Source organism: Meleagris gallopavo, chromosome 8 (genome assembly GCF_000146605.3).
Source record: "Meleagris gallopavo isolate NT-WF06-2002-E0010 breed Aviagen turkey brand Nicholas breeding stock chromosome 8, Turkey_5.1, whole genome shotgun sequence".
In the NCBI taxonomy this organism is placed as follows: Eukaryota; Metazoa; Chordata; class Aves; order Galliformes; family Phasianidae; genus Meleagris; species Meleagris gallopavo.
Genome location: NC_015018.2, coordinates 3,281,594 through 3,296,830, shown reverse-complemented (window position 1 = coordinate 3,296,830; position 15,237 = coordinate 3,281,594). Strand labels below are relative to the sequence as shown.

Sequence of the window (15,237 nt, the reverse complement as noted above, 5' to 3'; positions counted from 1 at the left end):
ACAAACTCAGTAAAACATTCTCTTTTTTCTCTTTCAAATAACCAAAACTGCCCCCTTCAGTTTTCACATAAAGGTTCATTTTGCCATACGCAAAACATTTCTAACCTTTCAACAGCGATTCCCCAGAAGAGCAGAGAAGGGCTGTTTGCCCGAGGGAAACCCAGTGACCATACCCATGCAGACAGGATGAAGTTCTCAAGGCAAATGTCCTACCACGTCCATTCTGCTTGCTCTGTTGGTAAATTCATGTTACATACGTGAAGTCTTAGCCATTGGGAAAGTATTTATTCACCAGGCACTACAGGACTAGAAACTGCAGTCTCTCCAAAACCAGCAATAGTATTAGCAGAACAAGTAGTTGCTCCTTCGTGTTGTTATCCAACCCCCAGACAAAGAACTGCTTATCTTTATTCTTTAGTAATTAAAATTAGTAGTTATTGCTGCCGTAAGTGGCAGTGTCCTTGCAATACCACACTGCTCAATCAGCTGCCTTTGCCACATACAGAACTATCTATCCCTTTATTGATGCAGTTAGAAGTGTCATTACTGACACAAGTTAATTGAACTGAAGCAGAACTGCTTCCCTACCGAACCATATCGTAAGATTGTAATTCATATTTCTTTGAAGCTAGGATGATGTATTGGCCAAGAAACAAGCACAGAACCACAAAGTCAGAAGGTAACAGACCTTAGCCTAGCTCTGGCCTTCAGTTCAGCATAGCACAAAGCAGGTGAAGTGTTTGACCAGCCATGCTGGCTCTAGGGGAGGATCCTCAATGACAACAGTGAACACTTCCACAAAAGCTGCAAATCCACTCCCTGCTCTGAAACTCTCACAGTGAACGCTCTCATATAGCAGCCTTCATTTCAGAGGAAAGCAGAACAAATGCACGTGATCTCTGCTCCCCAAGCAATCTGGATAACAAACACATTAGTCACTGTCAATTACACTTTTTAATTACAATGGGCACCATCTCAAGGAAGCAAACTAAGCAGCACAGGTCTCTGATTATCTCTGCACAATAGCTGTTCTAGATTAACTACTGGATTTCTAAAAATACCAAGTTTTGGTGGTTTATTTAACTTTCATTTTCAAGTAGCTGTTATCAATACACGTAATGATAAGCAATTAAACGGTCTTATTCATTGTGAAATTAGCTACAAACATTTTTCCTCTCCCTCAGAAGCATGGTATCCCAACAGGGATAGGTAATGTTTTACCCAGATTGGGTGTTTTGAGTGCTTCAAAGCCAGACCCGTAATCTGTAATGCACGTAACTTGTGTCCTAAGGGACACAGGTATCACTATGAGTTGGTTCTGGCTTGATTTTATTATTCTCTAATTTTCATAAGGTTATTATCAAGCAGAATTCCCTGCACCTTGTTTAAAGCAAATACATCTCATCAAAAAGGGAGTGAGACAGGGAAGTGGCGGCATACACAGTTTATTTGTCAGCTAGTGACAGTCTCATATTAGCATTCAGAAAGTAATTCTTCATGTTGGGCTAAGTAAGAAGGAGGAAAATGAGATGGGAGGTTGGAAAGTAGTTGTATGGGGGAGGGACAGTGACACCTACGAGCCAAAGGAGCACACAGCGTACTTAGCTAGCAATAAAGCTGAAGGGTTGGGCCAGGAACTCTACAGACAAAAGACTCTCATGCACAAAAATGGGTTTATAGAGAGGACTGAACACACAAGAGAATGCTCACCAGAGTGTCTAATGTGACTGTGGCAGCTAAATCAAGCCTAGAGAGAAAGATGGCAGTAGAACTATAGCAAGTCTTGTGCACTGAAGGTGGCTGCCTTAAATGTCTTTAGAACAGAGATGCCAAAAATTCAGTTAATGCGTACTTCGCATTTTAATGCATTTGTTTGCAAAGAGCTTTCGAATCTTCATGATTGAAGAGCTTTACTACTGAATAAACACACTAAGAGCATTTACAATATAATCCCTACCCAGCAACACAGGAGTCCTACCTCATCCTCCTAAACCAGGGTGAAACCTCCCACACCTGAGAACGCTCTGTCTCATTCACACTGCCTTGTTTGGGTGAAAGGAATTAGTTTCAGTGGAATTGCTAAATCTCTTCTGTGAAATCTGGACGCAGGATGGAGATCACAGATATCGCAATATTCTCAAAAACAAGCTTTTCCTCAGTCTGATTCTGTTTATGTATTGAAACACTAATCCATCCAATAAATTTACACAGACATATCTCTCTCTCAAAGATGCTTTCAAATATGACCATTAAAGCACAAGAACCACCAGTGGAGGAGTCAGCTCGGCTCAACATGCATGCTCTATGGCCGTAAACCAACACAGATGGGCACAACTGTTCCTGTTTTTAAGAGCTCAGCTCACTATCATTGGAGTTATCCTCTTTTCTACAAAACAAATCACTCTCACAGAGGGGACACAAGCTGTGCCAGTGCCTTTGCACACAGACTTGCTTTTCCTGCACCAGGCCTCCCCCTCCCCAATGAGAACTTCAACCCTTTAGGAAGGGCAACCTTCCTCTGGAGAGAAGTGCTGGCTCAATAATTGTGTTCAGATCAGTCAAGTCACAGGACACTTGAAGTGCTTCCAGGCTTTCCATCCTGGGTACTACAATCAGAATATGGCACACAGCACCGTGTGTGCTGAAGAAAAAGGCTTGAGCAAAGAGAGCAAGGCAGGTCAGCACCTAGACAAGGTTCCTTCCACGCTAGACCCCATCACACGGGTGTCCCACACTGGGATCTGGGCTTTGTCTTTTCCTGACAAGAAGCTTCTTGCCTCATCCATCACAGGGGCTTTAGTCCCTTCTATCAGGGGACAAAGAAATGAAACATGTAAGCAGTAAGGAAGATGAAGCTTGCTTCTCAAACCTGTATTTCACATCTTCAACCTGCCTCCTGCCAAAGAGAAGGAGGTCTCCTGCAGACCCAAATTGTAGCTGGTGCCATGTCAGATTAGCTGTCAGTGACACTCTGAAAAACTGAACTCTTCAAAGGAACAAGTAGCTGAGCTCCAGACATCAACAGCAGCTCCTTTCCCTGTATGACCTCTGCAGAACCAAGCGACCGAGCTCCCAACCAAAAGCACTGAACTTTTACAAAGCAAACAAATAGTTTCTGTTCCAACAAATAGCAGATGTTTTTTTCAAGCAGCCTGTAGGCAAGCACCTGTTTGCATCTTTCTCTTCTACTGTACGTGTACAGTATAGGGCACAGGAAATGATAAGTGGGCTACTTGTATTCAAATATGCATTTTCCTGAATTAATTTCCTGCCTGACAGTCATACATCGAGATCTGAAGCCATTTCATTTTTAAAGCAGCCTCTTAATGTGATTTGTGAGGCCCTGTAGTTACTCAATTTTTGTAGCATAAAACTGTGCTAGACTGAATTAAAGACAGAGACTAATAGATGGGTGCCACGCAGAAGTAAAACTGCTCAAAGAACTTACGCCTGCACAATCCTGGTGACAGAGTGTATTGCAGTTGTGCTTTTCACAGGAAGATCCTCACTTAAAATGCAATCTCCCATCCTGGATAACGACAAAGACTATTTAATTGAGTAAGGTCATTCTTTATACATCCTCATAGAACAAGTGTTCAGTCCTTATGAAGTCAAAAACATATCTGGGTTCCTTTTTATTAGGTTTATTCTGAGTAAAGTCAGTATTATTTCATTTCATATGCCAGCAATACCTATTAATGCACAACTTCTCAATCAGCTCTACATCTTGTAAATGCTGAAGTTCATAGGAGATGCATTCCTTCCTGCCTTGCCCAAGTACTTTGAGAAGTCCCATTTTCAGCATGAGAATTGAGAGATGTTCTTACATTCTGCCCAACCTGGCAGATGCTATCAAGCCCCTCTTGTTTTGCCACAGCAATCCATTGATGTAGATCCAGTGTTACGGAGCTATAGGGTGAGACAGCGGAACTTCACTTGCTGTGATTCAGCTAACCCATGCAATTAAATGAATAACTGCATGAATCAATTTGAATTTCTTACCTGTTTTGAAATATTACTGAGAAAATCTGCATCTCTAATCTGTATCCTAAATCTCAGAATTATCTCAGAATTATTTAAACATTTGTAAAGTAGATGACTACAACTGATTATATTTCTGACGACCCTACATGTTTAATCAAAAGAGTGATTAAGTCATTACTTTCACCAGCATCTCTTTTCAGGGCAGAAAACAGGCACAGGGCAGAAAACAGGCACAGGGCAGAAAAGCCTCCATCCATTTTGGCAAGTGCTCCAGCACCTCTGCCTGTGGCAACCATTTCACCTGCTAAGAGCAAACAGTTTCTGAGCAGTTCCCACTGAAGTCAGTTATTTCCTCGATTTCTCTCAGGCAAGCCTATACTTCCACAGAAGGGAAAAAGACGATAGAGCCCTTCAAGGGTCTTCATTAGCTTAAGAAAAAAAAGCAGCACGTATTATCTTCCATTTCAACCAAAATGAGAATATTTTCCCTCTGTCTATGTGGTAAATTAGACTGCAACAGAAAAGCTAACAATACATGCCTTCAGGTTGCCCAAGAATGACATCTCCACCCTGCAGAGGCATTCCTGCTAGTGTTTCTCATACCACAAGAAAAGCTCCAGCAAGCAGATTAGAATTCAACACAACCCACTGAGTCATCAGTGACACATTTGCCATGGAGCAGCTGTCAATGGCACATCTCCTGTTCAGCAGTCAAAAGTAAGGAAAAAAAAAATGTAATCAGAGGCTTATTAGAGCACAAGAGTATACTGCTTTTGTGTCAAGTCAAAATCCACCCATACTACTGAAAAACGTCCTAAAAAACAGAGTAGATCCTTACCACCTAAATATATATTAAGATATAAGTACTGGTTCAGCACCAAACACAAGGGTACAAAAGATCCCAACCAACAGCTATCATCAGAAGTCTTTTAGATGCCATTAAACAGACCACAGAGGTTTCACAATTCCATTAAATACTTCTGTAAACATAATTAATGAACTCATTACAACCGATTCCTTCTGTTTATTGTTAAGGTATGCTTTTGTGGCTTTCATGTTCTTTCGTTTTCAAAAAGTGGTCAGATTTGCTTTCACCTTCTTTTCAGCTTCTAAGAGCAAGGGGTAAGACACCAGGACCCCCAGTTCTCAGCTGTTCCCTTCATGATAGGTATACTCATTTTCAGCATTTAGACTTAAAAGTAAACCTGCTATTTGTCAAATGCCATTTTTGCTCTACTGGTTCGTGGCATCAGTGCACGTACATACAGCATTTACATGCAGCAGCCCTCTCTACGGACCAAAAGATTGCTGCTAATACGTGCTTATCAAATACACTATAGCTACTTCACTGGTACTCCCATGTCAGATGCCATTTTGTCCAACTTCCTCTCTGCTGCCTTCTGTCACACAGCAACAAAACGGAACGGAATATTGGTGGGAAGGTTCAGCCTCTAACACCAACATCCACCTCTGATGTTGTGGGCCAATATAATAAAACAGGAGGCATTACTTCTGAAGTATTTCCATTGGCCTCATGTCACATACTACAAGGCCTTGTCTGACAATTTTACTTTAAAGGTAATGTATGACTAAAAAAAAAGAAGTGTAACTGTTTAAAGCCTTTTCTGCTGCTTGGAAAAGAACAAACTAGAGGCAGCAGAAATACCAGACTGCTTTCTTTACATGGACAAGTATTAAGCTGTAAGAGATGGATGAGTACGAGGAGCCTGAGTAGCACCCAAGGAGACCTGAGCAGGGCGAGCAGGCAGGCAGCCTTTGCTCCAATGGTCATTCTGTCCTGGTGATAGCCTACAAGGACATGACACCACAAGACTGATGTTTCAGCTCTGTTGGAACTTGGAGCAAGACAGGCCAGACAGAACTGTTACTAGGACAAATGGAAGCAAAACGAGGTACAAATCTGAGATTGTCCTGCACATTTCGGACAAATATCTTGTTAGCAAAGGTCTCTGTAGCCCTATGCTTGTCTGTTACAAATCACAGCTGGAAGAGAGAGCGCTGAATTACGTTACAGCATAACCACCAGATACCATGATGCACAAAGTACATATTAGTAGGTGAAGGGCACAGACACCATTAGCCACAGAGGAACTGCAGGCAGAAGGGAACACAGCAGCACCCTTGGGAACAGGAGGGGAAGCAGTACCCAGCCTGCAAGGGCAGCCTCAGAAATGCCCTCATTTAGTTTAGCAAGCACCAACCAAAAGGGGGAACTGCTGTTCTCTACTGTTCATTCAGCTGAAAAGTAGAAACACCAGTGATGTAAGCGCGTCATCTGAACTGAAAGACTATGCAGGTGTTTGAGCTGGCCATGAATGAAGTCAAGGCAGAAATGAGCCAAATGCACTGAGCCAAATGAAGAAATGACAGCTTTTGTGTCTGGGACAGTTTTCTCGACAGTACATGAAGCAAGAAACCTCAGCTATTTCCAAGACAGTCAGTGATGAAGTTTTTAAGGTCGCTTAGTAACACCATCAATTGCTGTGGCTGGAGAAAGATGTGACAACTCAGGAGGTCAAGCAAAAGCATTTGAAATAGCAGACGTACAGGCTATTTCAAATAGTGCTAGATGCAGGAGTACAGACATGCAACTAACCAAATACACACAGCTATAGCCACAGAAGATCAGTTGCGTGCTAGATGCAAAGAAACACCTTATAATTTATGTCATAATTCATTTGTATTCTTGATTGTTGCGCTGTGAAAATAATTACACTGTTTTTCAATTTTAATTGCTAGAAGAGAGCATCTGTTATTTTTGCTACAAGTTCGATTACAAAATTTTATTACAGCAAATGAAAGCAACTCTACCAGTCCCAAGTCATGTCAAAGTACTTTCCTGCAATGACCTAAGTATGGAACACGGCTCCTATTTTGCTTCTGGAAATACAATTGAAAGTACGTTTTTACATTCCTTGTCTCATTAGCTAGGTGAAAATTGTTGAGTAACCAATATCCCACCCAGACTTTAATTAATTACCATGCATTTTTTCACTCTATTAGAGCATACCGATGTTCACACAAAGTACATCAAAGATAAAAGAAGCGCTTTTAGCTAAATTCACACTTCCCTGAGCACAAGAAGAAAAATAAATCCATTCTTGAGTTGGTATCAGGAGTGGTTCAGCTGCATATTCCTCAAGAAAAGGTATTTCTGAACTTCTCCCCCAGAAAATTAACAATACTCCTGCCTTTATGAATCAAACGTACAGTCACTGTACATCAGGGCATCCTCTGTATAACAAGAAAACCTCCTCGGTAAACACAAACCTGAGTTCTGAGTTAAACAAAATGAATAAAGCCAGAACGTTTAAAAAACAACAACCCAGGAGGAATACCATTAGGTGGTCACACTAGCAGGGATCACTGTAAGTCTGTCTGAAGCACTGGCTTAAACAGAAAATGCAATTTCAACAATCTAGGTTAAAGCACTGAAAGGAAGCCTGCAAAACCCTGACAGAGACTGAATACAGCCTTCAAAGTGGTGGATAGCTGGAGTAGATAAACTATCATCTGTAAGACATCCAAAAGATTTAGACATGACTTAAAGATATTCTGTATTTTCGAGTCTTCTCCATTTTCTGGTGACAGGAGTAAAAGTTTTACTGGCACGTGTTCATGGAATTACTGCTAACACGGAACACAAAAAGCAGATAAGTCAAAATACTGAAAAGCAATTTAAGAAATAAAAACAAACAAAAAGCCATATTCGTTGAATTTCTGCTGCCATTACTATCTGTCAATGACACCGTTTTCATTACTCCTGAACAGAACCAGGAAGCTGCAAGGCTTTTCTCCTACCCTGCAATGCCATCAGGCAGCACAGCCACGTGAGCAACAGATGACTAACTGCTAGGTACAGGCTTGGCAGCTGTTCTAAGTAAGGAAGTCACTAAGCATTTTCAAGCACGAAATCATTAATGAACAATAGCTTGACATATAGCCATGGACAAATATCTTTCCCTTCCTCTAAAGAAACCTTAATAAAAAGGTAGAAAGATGGAAGTTTGTCAGATAACAAGGAGAAAATAACAAGGACTGATACCTGGGGAATCTGTTTTCCTATTCTGAAATGTCCTTCTGGCTATTAACGTGATTTCTGGGGCATCTTTGCCACACGGTTTGCACGCATCAGCATCATTCACGAATCATTAGGAATTAGTACTCAAGTGAAATTCACAGCCAACCTTACTTTCATCCGAGACATCCTTCTGGATGCCTATTATCACATTACCTATTTGGCTACGAAGAACACTGCAGTGGACAGTATTGCTTTGTACTTTCAGCCTGCCCTGACAATCTTTTCCTTAAGCCAGAAGGGATACAGCACCGTGCCATCCCATCATCCTGCTTTCGCCCCCATTGCTCTCCAGCACCTGCTCCTCTCACACTGCTGAACATGCTGGGGGACATCCCGGTGCCATGCAGCCTCTCCTCCCTCACTTCTACAGCTTTGCTGCTCAAAGAGTACTTGGCAACCATTGCTGAGATTAACGTAAGGCCTAACGGCTCACTAAAATACATTATGAGCAAAGAAGCTAATTGTATCCAAGCAGAGATCAAACATCTAAAACGAGCAGCTCAGACACTTCAGCATGAAGAATAAGAGCTGTAATGACAGTACATAAAAATGGTCAAGATCAAGTTAGTTTTCCCCCCGTATCATCACAATCAAGAACAATATGGGGCTGGTCTGGGGGATGGAAAGGAATTAAAAACACATGTGGAGAATGATTAGTACTACTAGCAAAAAAAAGTACTAATTAAAGCCAAAAAAATAAGTCAGAAAAGCAAAATTACTCTACTTTGTAACAGTATATTCCTGTCTACCAAAAGAGTTTTCTGAAACAAAATCCAGCTGTAAGAATGTCTAGTACTGGCCAACATCAACTAACTATTCCCTTAATCTTACCTGAGAAATCAACACCTCTTAAGAAAAAGACCAAGAAGATTCAAATGCCAACACACCCAACCCTTCCTTTACTGCAAAGCCTCTTTACTAGCAAGTATCACACCATTTGTTCACGTAATGATACCAGGAGTAACCAAAAAAAAAAAAAAAAAAAACAAATAAATAAATCACAGAATCGTCCCATCCTACCCACACAGCTTCATTCCCACAGCAGAAGCCTTACCTTCATCATTTTGGGCCAAGGAACTTGCTAAGATAATAGCCACGGCAATCCCTACAGCTAACCACTTCCAGAGACAAAACCGCTGTAGCATTTTTTGTCAAACTTCACTCAAGCCAGATCTGGAAAAGAAAGATTTGATACACAATTAGTCAACCAGCTTACATAAAGGTGGCTATAAACTATTCCATTGCTAAGTGTGCATATACAGCCTGTAATAGAGCAACACTGCTTCTGTTAAACGAAGTTCATCTCATTCATACATACAAATGTACGTTAGATAATCATACATCCAAAGCAGTAATCTCGAGTTAGCTATACCAAGTCCAAATTTCCATATAACAAAACCTTTATTTTATTCTTCCCGCTTCAGCCTTGTGCTTTGCAGCACTGAGGGGAAGTGATGCTACTGGAGGGGTTCTGCTTATAACAACTGATGTTCAATCGCACGAGCGAGCCAAGACTCAACATTCAAACACACTGCCCAGCAGAACCTCTTCCAACAAAAACATCACTGAATCCAGTTCATGACCTGCTCTAATTGTGATGTAAGTTTGTGGCCAGCAAAGGAGGAAAAACAAGAAAACACCAAATTCCACATGTATAAGAAAAAAAACACCAAAGGAATGCACTGGCCAAGACAGGTCTGGATGAATCCCAGAGTGCATTTAGAGTGATTAACATTCAGAAGTTAAATAAAACTTCATTTTATTGCTCCATTAAAGAGAATTAACATATTTCTGTAGCCTAGAACTGAATTATTTAAAAATATTCCTTCACATTAAAAAACATTGTGACAAATACAATGAACTTCCTAGCAACAGAAGCATGAAATGGGGAGGGAGTTATAGCATCATAAGAACAAGCTATTGTATAAAAAGGGTTTAAGTGCTGTCAATTTTCCCAAGCAAAACATTTGACTCAGATTTCATTGCCAGTTTCTGCTTATAGCTTCCTACTGTGGTTACAGAACCACTGCATTTCATTCCAAGTCAAACAAACAGACTATTCCCCCACAGCTCTGGAGTTAACACAGCCTGATCCACCTTGGTGATATGTTACTGAAGTTGTGCTATCATTCCCTCCCACAAACTGAGCTTACAGAATAACACAAATGTACAGATGTGGTCTCATTTGCACCACAAAACATTCCTTTGGATGGTGCTCAGCATTACACACGCCAAAAGGAAGTTAAGTTCCACTAAGTACTAATTTCTCTAAGATCTAAATAGTCAATACCCTATCAACATAGACAACATTTTGGTTAATATAAAATACACTACTATGACAGAAACATGTTCCTCTCTCAAAAAAAAAAAAAAAAAGAAAGAAAAAAAACCCCACCAAACTCAAAATAATTCAAACAAGAATGTGTCAGTGTTCTGGAGAAAAAAGCTAGATTTATCAAAAAGGAAAGGAAGCAAGCCGTGATGTTCAACTAATTCAATTCAGACAGCCATATTAATGGAATATTTTAGCTTCCTGGGTGTCTGACACCTCTCCACAGTTGCACGAGGGGACGCATTGGGCTCCTTTACACAGCAAGCAGAGCTCCTTTTAATCTCAGCAAAGATGCTGGAGATTAGAATCATAGAATGGCTTGGGTTGGAACGGACCTTTAAGATCATCTAATTCCAGCCCCTTGCTATAGGCAGGGACACCTCCCTTTAGACCAGGTTGCTCATACACCATCCAACCTGGCCTTGAATGCTTCCAGGCATGGGGCATCCACAACTTGGCGGAGCAACCTGTTCCAGTGTCTCACCACCCTCACATAAAGAATTTCTTCCTAATAGCTAGTCTAAATCTACCTGGTTAGCTGAGATCCCACTCTCCATTTGGTTTTCCTCATATTCAAAACCTTGTTATGCAAGGAAATAGAAGCTTTAGGCTCATAAGAACATTACCAGTAACTCAGTAAGTATGGAACCGCTAGAGGAAAAGAACAACAAATTCTCCAGGGGAAAAGAAAAACAGGGAAAAAAGAAAATTAATTCCCTGCGGAGCCCGCTCAGGAGGTTTGCTCCAAACGTTTTATTTTCCCAATTTTCTTATCAAAGTCACAAAAACACTCATAGGCAAGAAAAACTTACACACTCAACCAGAAAAATACCCAAATGAAAGAAAGAAAACAACAACAACAAAAACATTTGGGGGGAATTCCAATTTCTGGCACGTGTGCATTTAAAAAAGACAAAAATGCTTCAGTAAAGCTCTCTCTGGAGCACTTGGTGCTGGCTGGTGCACAGGCACTGAGAAACACACCTACACCAATGTGCTGAGACACAACAGCATGCACACGTGTCCCCACAGGACTGCTGGCAGGAGCTGATCACTGTAGGTTTCTGCAGCTCAACTGCGGCAGACTGATAATAGCACTCCAAGGAGCAATCACGTCTCCTCATCTCACTTCTGCTTTTTAAAAAAACTATTATTTCTCACCAATGCAATGCACCAATGAAACAGTAACAACTCCAGCTGGTCGTCAAGTCATCTATATCCCACATCTCAACAAGTTTTAAGGGGAGATGAAGATGAATTGAAAAAAGAAACCTCAAAATATTAAACGTCAGTTACCACATCCAAGCATCTGGAATATATTTAAGACCCAGCGATATTACAGTAACCTTAAATGCCTAAGATTTAAGCTAAGATAAGAACAAACGCTATTACAGTACTTAAAAATGTTGCGTTCATTTCAAGCTGAAAGGAAAAACACTGATTTAATTAGAATAAACAGCCTTAGGTCAGAGTAAAAAAACACCAATTCCAATTTGCATATTTCGGTATGAAAATAAAATTGGAAGTTACAAGAGGATGTTAAGGGACACAGTATCAAAAGCCTTGCAGAAATCAAGGTACACAGCATCCTCTGCTCTCTCCTCACTACATGACATAGGCTTCACTCCAGTCCACAGGCACCTCTCCCATTTTCCACAACCTTTCAAAGATGATAGAGTGGCTTGTCAGCCACTTCTGCCAGCTCCCTCAGCACTCATGGGTGCATCCTATCAGGGCCCATAGATTTGTGTGCAGTTAAGTTGCCAAGAAAATCTCTGAAACAGATTCTCCTTGATGAAGTCTTCCACTCCCCAGACTCTCTTTCAATCCAGGGTGTTGGATTCTCAAGGGACAGTCTTCCTCTGTTAGCAGGGCACTCACCTCGATCGGCAACAGATCCACATTTCTCTAGACTTCCTTTTGCTACTGGCACAGTTAAAGAAGCCTTTCACAGATTTGTAGAATCACAGAATTGTAGGGGTTGGAAGGGACCTCTAGAGATCATCGAGACCAACCCCTTTCTTCTTGTCCTGGACTTTCCTCACTGGATGTAACTCTGAGTGGTCTTCCTCGTGGCATCCCTGCATGCCCTGACTACATTCCTATATTTCTCCCATGTGGCCTTTTCCACATTCCATACACTTGTTTCTTCCATTTGTGCTTTTACACCAGCTCCTTGCTCATGCATGCAGGCCTGACTGCAGTAAGATCACAGCCCTCTGAACGCTATTAAGTTACACAGCCAACCAGAATTCCTTCAAGTATCAACTCTTACACATGTTGCTTAGTGCTGTTGCCTAAGTAGTGTTGCTTATTGATAAAACATTGAAATACATTGTAAACTACTGTTAGGAATCTGTGTGCAAAATGCTTTGAACAGAAGAAAAATTTCAGGGGATAGTTTTATTGTGGCCTCATCTGTATTACCACCGAGCAGATAAAAAGCTTTTAAAGATTGTAGACACAGAAGTAGAGTCCCTGAAGTGCAAATGCTTGTTGTGAGATGGAACAGGTCATATATCAGAAATGTCATTAGAAACAAAAAATAAACCTTTAAGCCAAAACAGGAGATAATTTGCTTTTCAGTACGACAGCGTTTCTGGCAAGGCTAAAGCTATGGTCCACTAAAATACGTATCTCAAATGTTTTATTTTCACTGCTGAAACGATTACATTTAACTGTCACAACAGAAGGAAATAGAAAATATTTACAAATGAGAACAGTCAAAAAAGCACCTCTAGTTTGTCCCCAAACCATTCTTAACCAACGTTGCTTTGGGCAGCAGGCACCCTCACCCAGCCAGGCAGGGCAGAGCACCCACCAGCTCCCTGACTTCTGGTCTGTGGGTGCCCTCCTGGGCATTCCTGCATGTGGGTGTTGGGTACCAGCACAAAGCATTCAGGAAGGGTTTTTGCAGCTGTGGTGAGCCGTGTCCTGAGACTGAACTGCACATCTGCAGTACATCAGCTGGGAAACTACAGGGCTGGAAAACACCCTCAGACTTTACCAGAAAAAATAAATAATTCCAGTTTAGGACTTGAGGGACATCCCGGGAAGTCAGATATCAGCCCACGAATTCCCATGCCCACTCACACCACTTCCCAGGCAGCTGCTGAGCCCATCTCAGCATCGGCTCGCCATCAGCACGGAGCGAGAGCCAGCGCAAGAGAGCTTACCTTGGAATTCAGCCTTGTAAGCTATTTACAGCTCCAGTTCTCTGTTACTCCAAGTGAGAAGAATTGTGCAGAACTGTTACTAAAGCCAAACATCTGCTTGTATGCTTTTCTGAAGAAGTTAAGCACATGCAAATATTTGGCTCAACAGAGGCTACGCTGAATAATTTAAAGCGCAAATACAACTTTTTCTCCAATTCCACATGTTCCAAAAGACAGAACATTATCACAATCTCTATTTTACTTACACTGCTCAAGCACTTCCCATGTAAATATTTCTGCCCATGGACTCCTTGGTAATACCCAGTTCCTCTTACATTAGCTGTAACATCTTCACGTTACAGAACTGGGACAAATAGTATCCCTTCTCACTGGATCCTTTCAAAAACATGAAGATTTTTAAGACTTGAGTTTCAACATCAAGCGTGTTCACAAGTCATTCGTATTTCACGCGTGAAAGCATTCCTCCTTACATTCAAGTACATTCCCACATTCTCCCTTCCCCATTTGCCTCAGTTTCAATTCCACTTTTCCCCTGAACTCTGATTCTTTTGTGTTCTTCTGACAGAAATTATCGTTTTTCCATAATGGCCATAGTCACTACCACAGCAAAATATTTCCAAGCTGAAGCAGAGGATTGATAATGGGAAGTTACTTTCCCTCCAGATTAGCTCAGAAGTAATTGAAACTTAAGAATGACAGCATCTCATCTAGGCACAGCTGATCCCACAGCTAAATGGGAACGATACAACTCAAAAATAAAAGAATTATTTGTACTCCAATGCAGAAATGCTTCATTTTATTTCAATACTGCGTACCACAAGCCACAGTAACTGCTGTTTTCCTACACTCCCACAATAATGAAGCTTTTTAAAATTTTCCTCTCTATATGGCAATGGCAGCCAACGTGCATATGGTCTGATTCACAGCGGGTGACATCTCAAGAGCACTTTTGCAATCCCCCTGCCAGGAGAACATACTATAAATGCACCATATTAACACTTGATGCAGCATGCTGTTAATTTCCACAAAAAAGAGAGAAGATTGCTAAGTATATGCATGTCTGCTCAGAGAAATGTCAACCAACTACTGAAAGTAGAAAAAAAGCTTTGACAGAAGAACCAAGATAGGGCCGGAGCTGGAGTTTTGTTTCTTGTTTCCACTTAGTGGCCATCACTTATTTTTTGTACTTCTGAGAAGTAACCCAGCTAGGAGACAGATTACATCTTAATCGTGGGTGAGTAAACAGGACAGCAGGTTTAGTCCTTACAATTCCAAATTTTTAATGCAGCAGCCAAAATGCCAAATCTCTGCACTTCTGCACTTAACCTGCCAAACAACGCTGTTCTCATGGGAGGCTGCACCTGCTTAACCCAAGCACGTCTGCAAGTTCAGGTCTGCGTCATGCTGATGTGCAAGTCTGCTGCCTTGTAGACACTGAAAGAGGGGAAAAAATACCTTAAAGATCCTTACCTCCCGGCCAGCAAGCTTTCCCCACTGCTGGAGCCATCTCTCTCTCTCAAGTCTGCTCACTGGACTGCAGAGGGGCAAATGTGACATTTTCTCACCATAGAAACTAAGGAAGGTCTTGGTTAGCATAATCGTGAAAAGCAGCACAGAATCACCGAGGCTGGAAACTACATGGT

General features: G+C 41.4%; 1 protein-coding gene across 7 annotated transcripts in view; it reads right to left on the bottom strand.

Moving 5' to 3' along the window:
• The window catches only part of PCDH15 (protocadherin related 15), a 566,546-nt gene that overhangs the window by 301,191 nt on the left and 250,118 nt on the right, over positions 1-15,237 (bottom strand). For all 7 annotated transcript variants that reach the window (XR_002117515.2, XR_004160438.1, XR_002117520.2 and 4 more), the window contains one exon: positions 9,141-9,259. Coding sequence is in view for 3 of the 7 variants with exons in the window: in XM_031554340.1 (XP_031410200.1) it covers positions 9,141-9,231 (91 nt within the window). In the remaining 4 variants the exon portion in view is untranslated. The remainder of the gene's footprint in view (positions 1-9,140; positions 9,260-15,237) is intronic.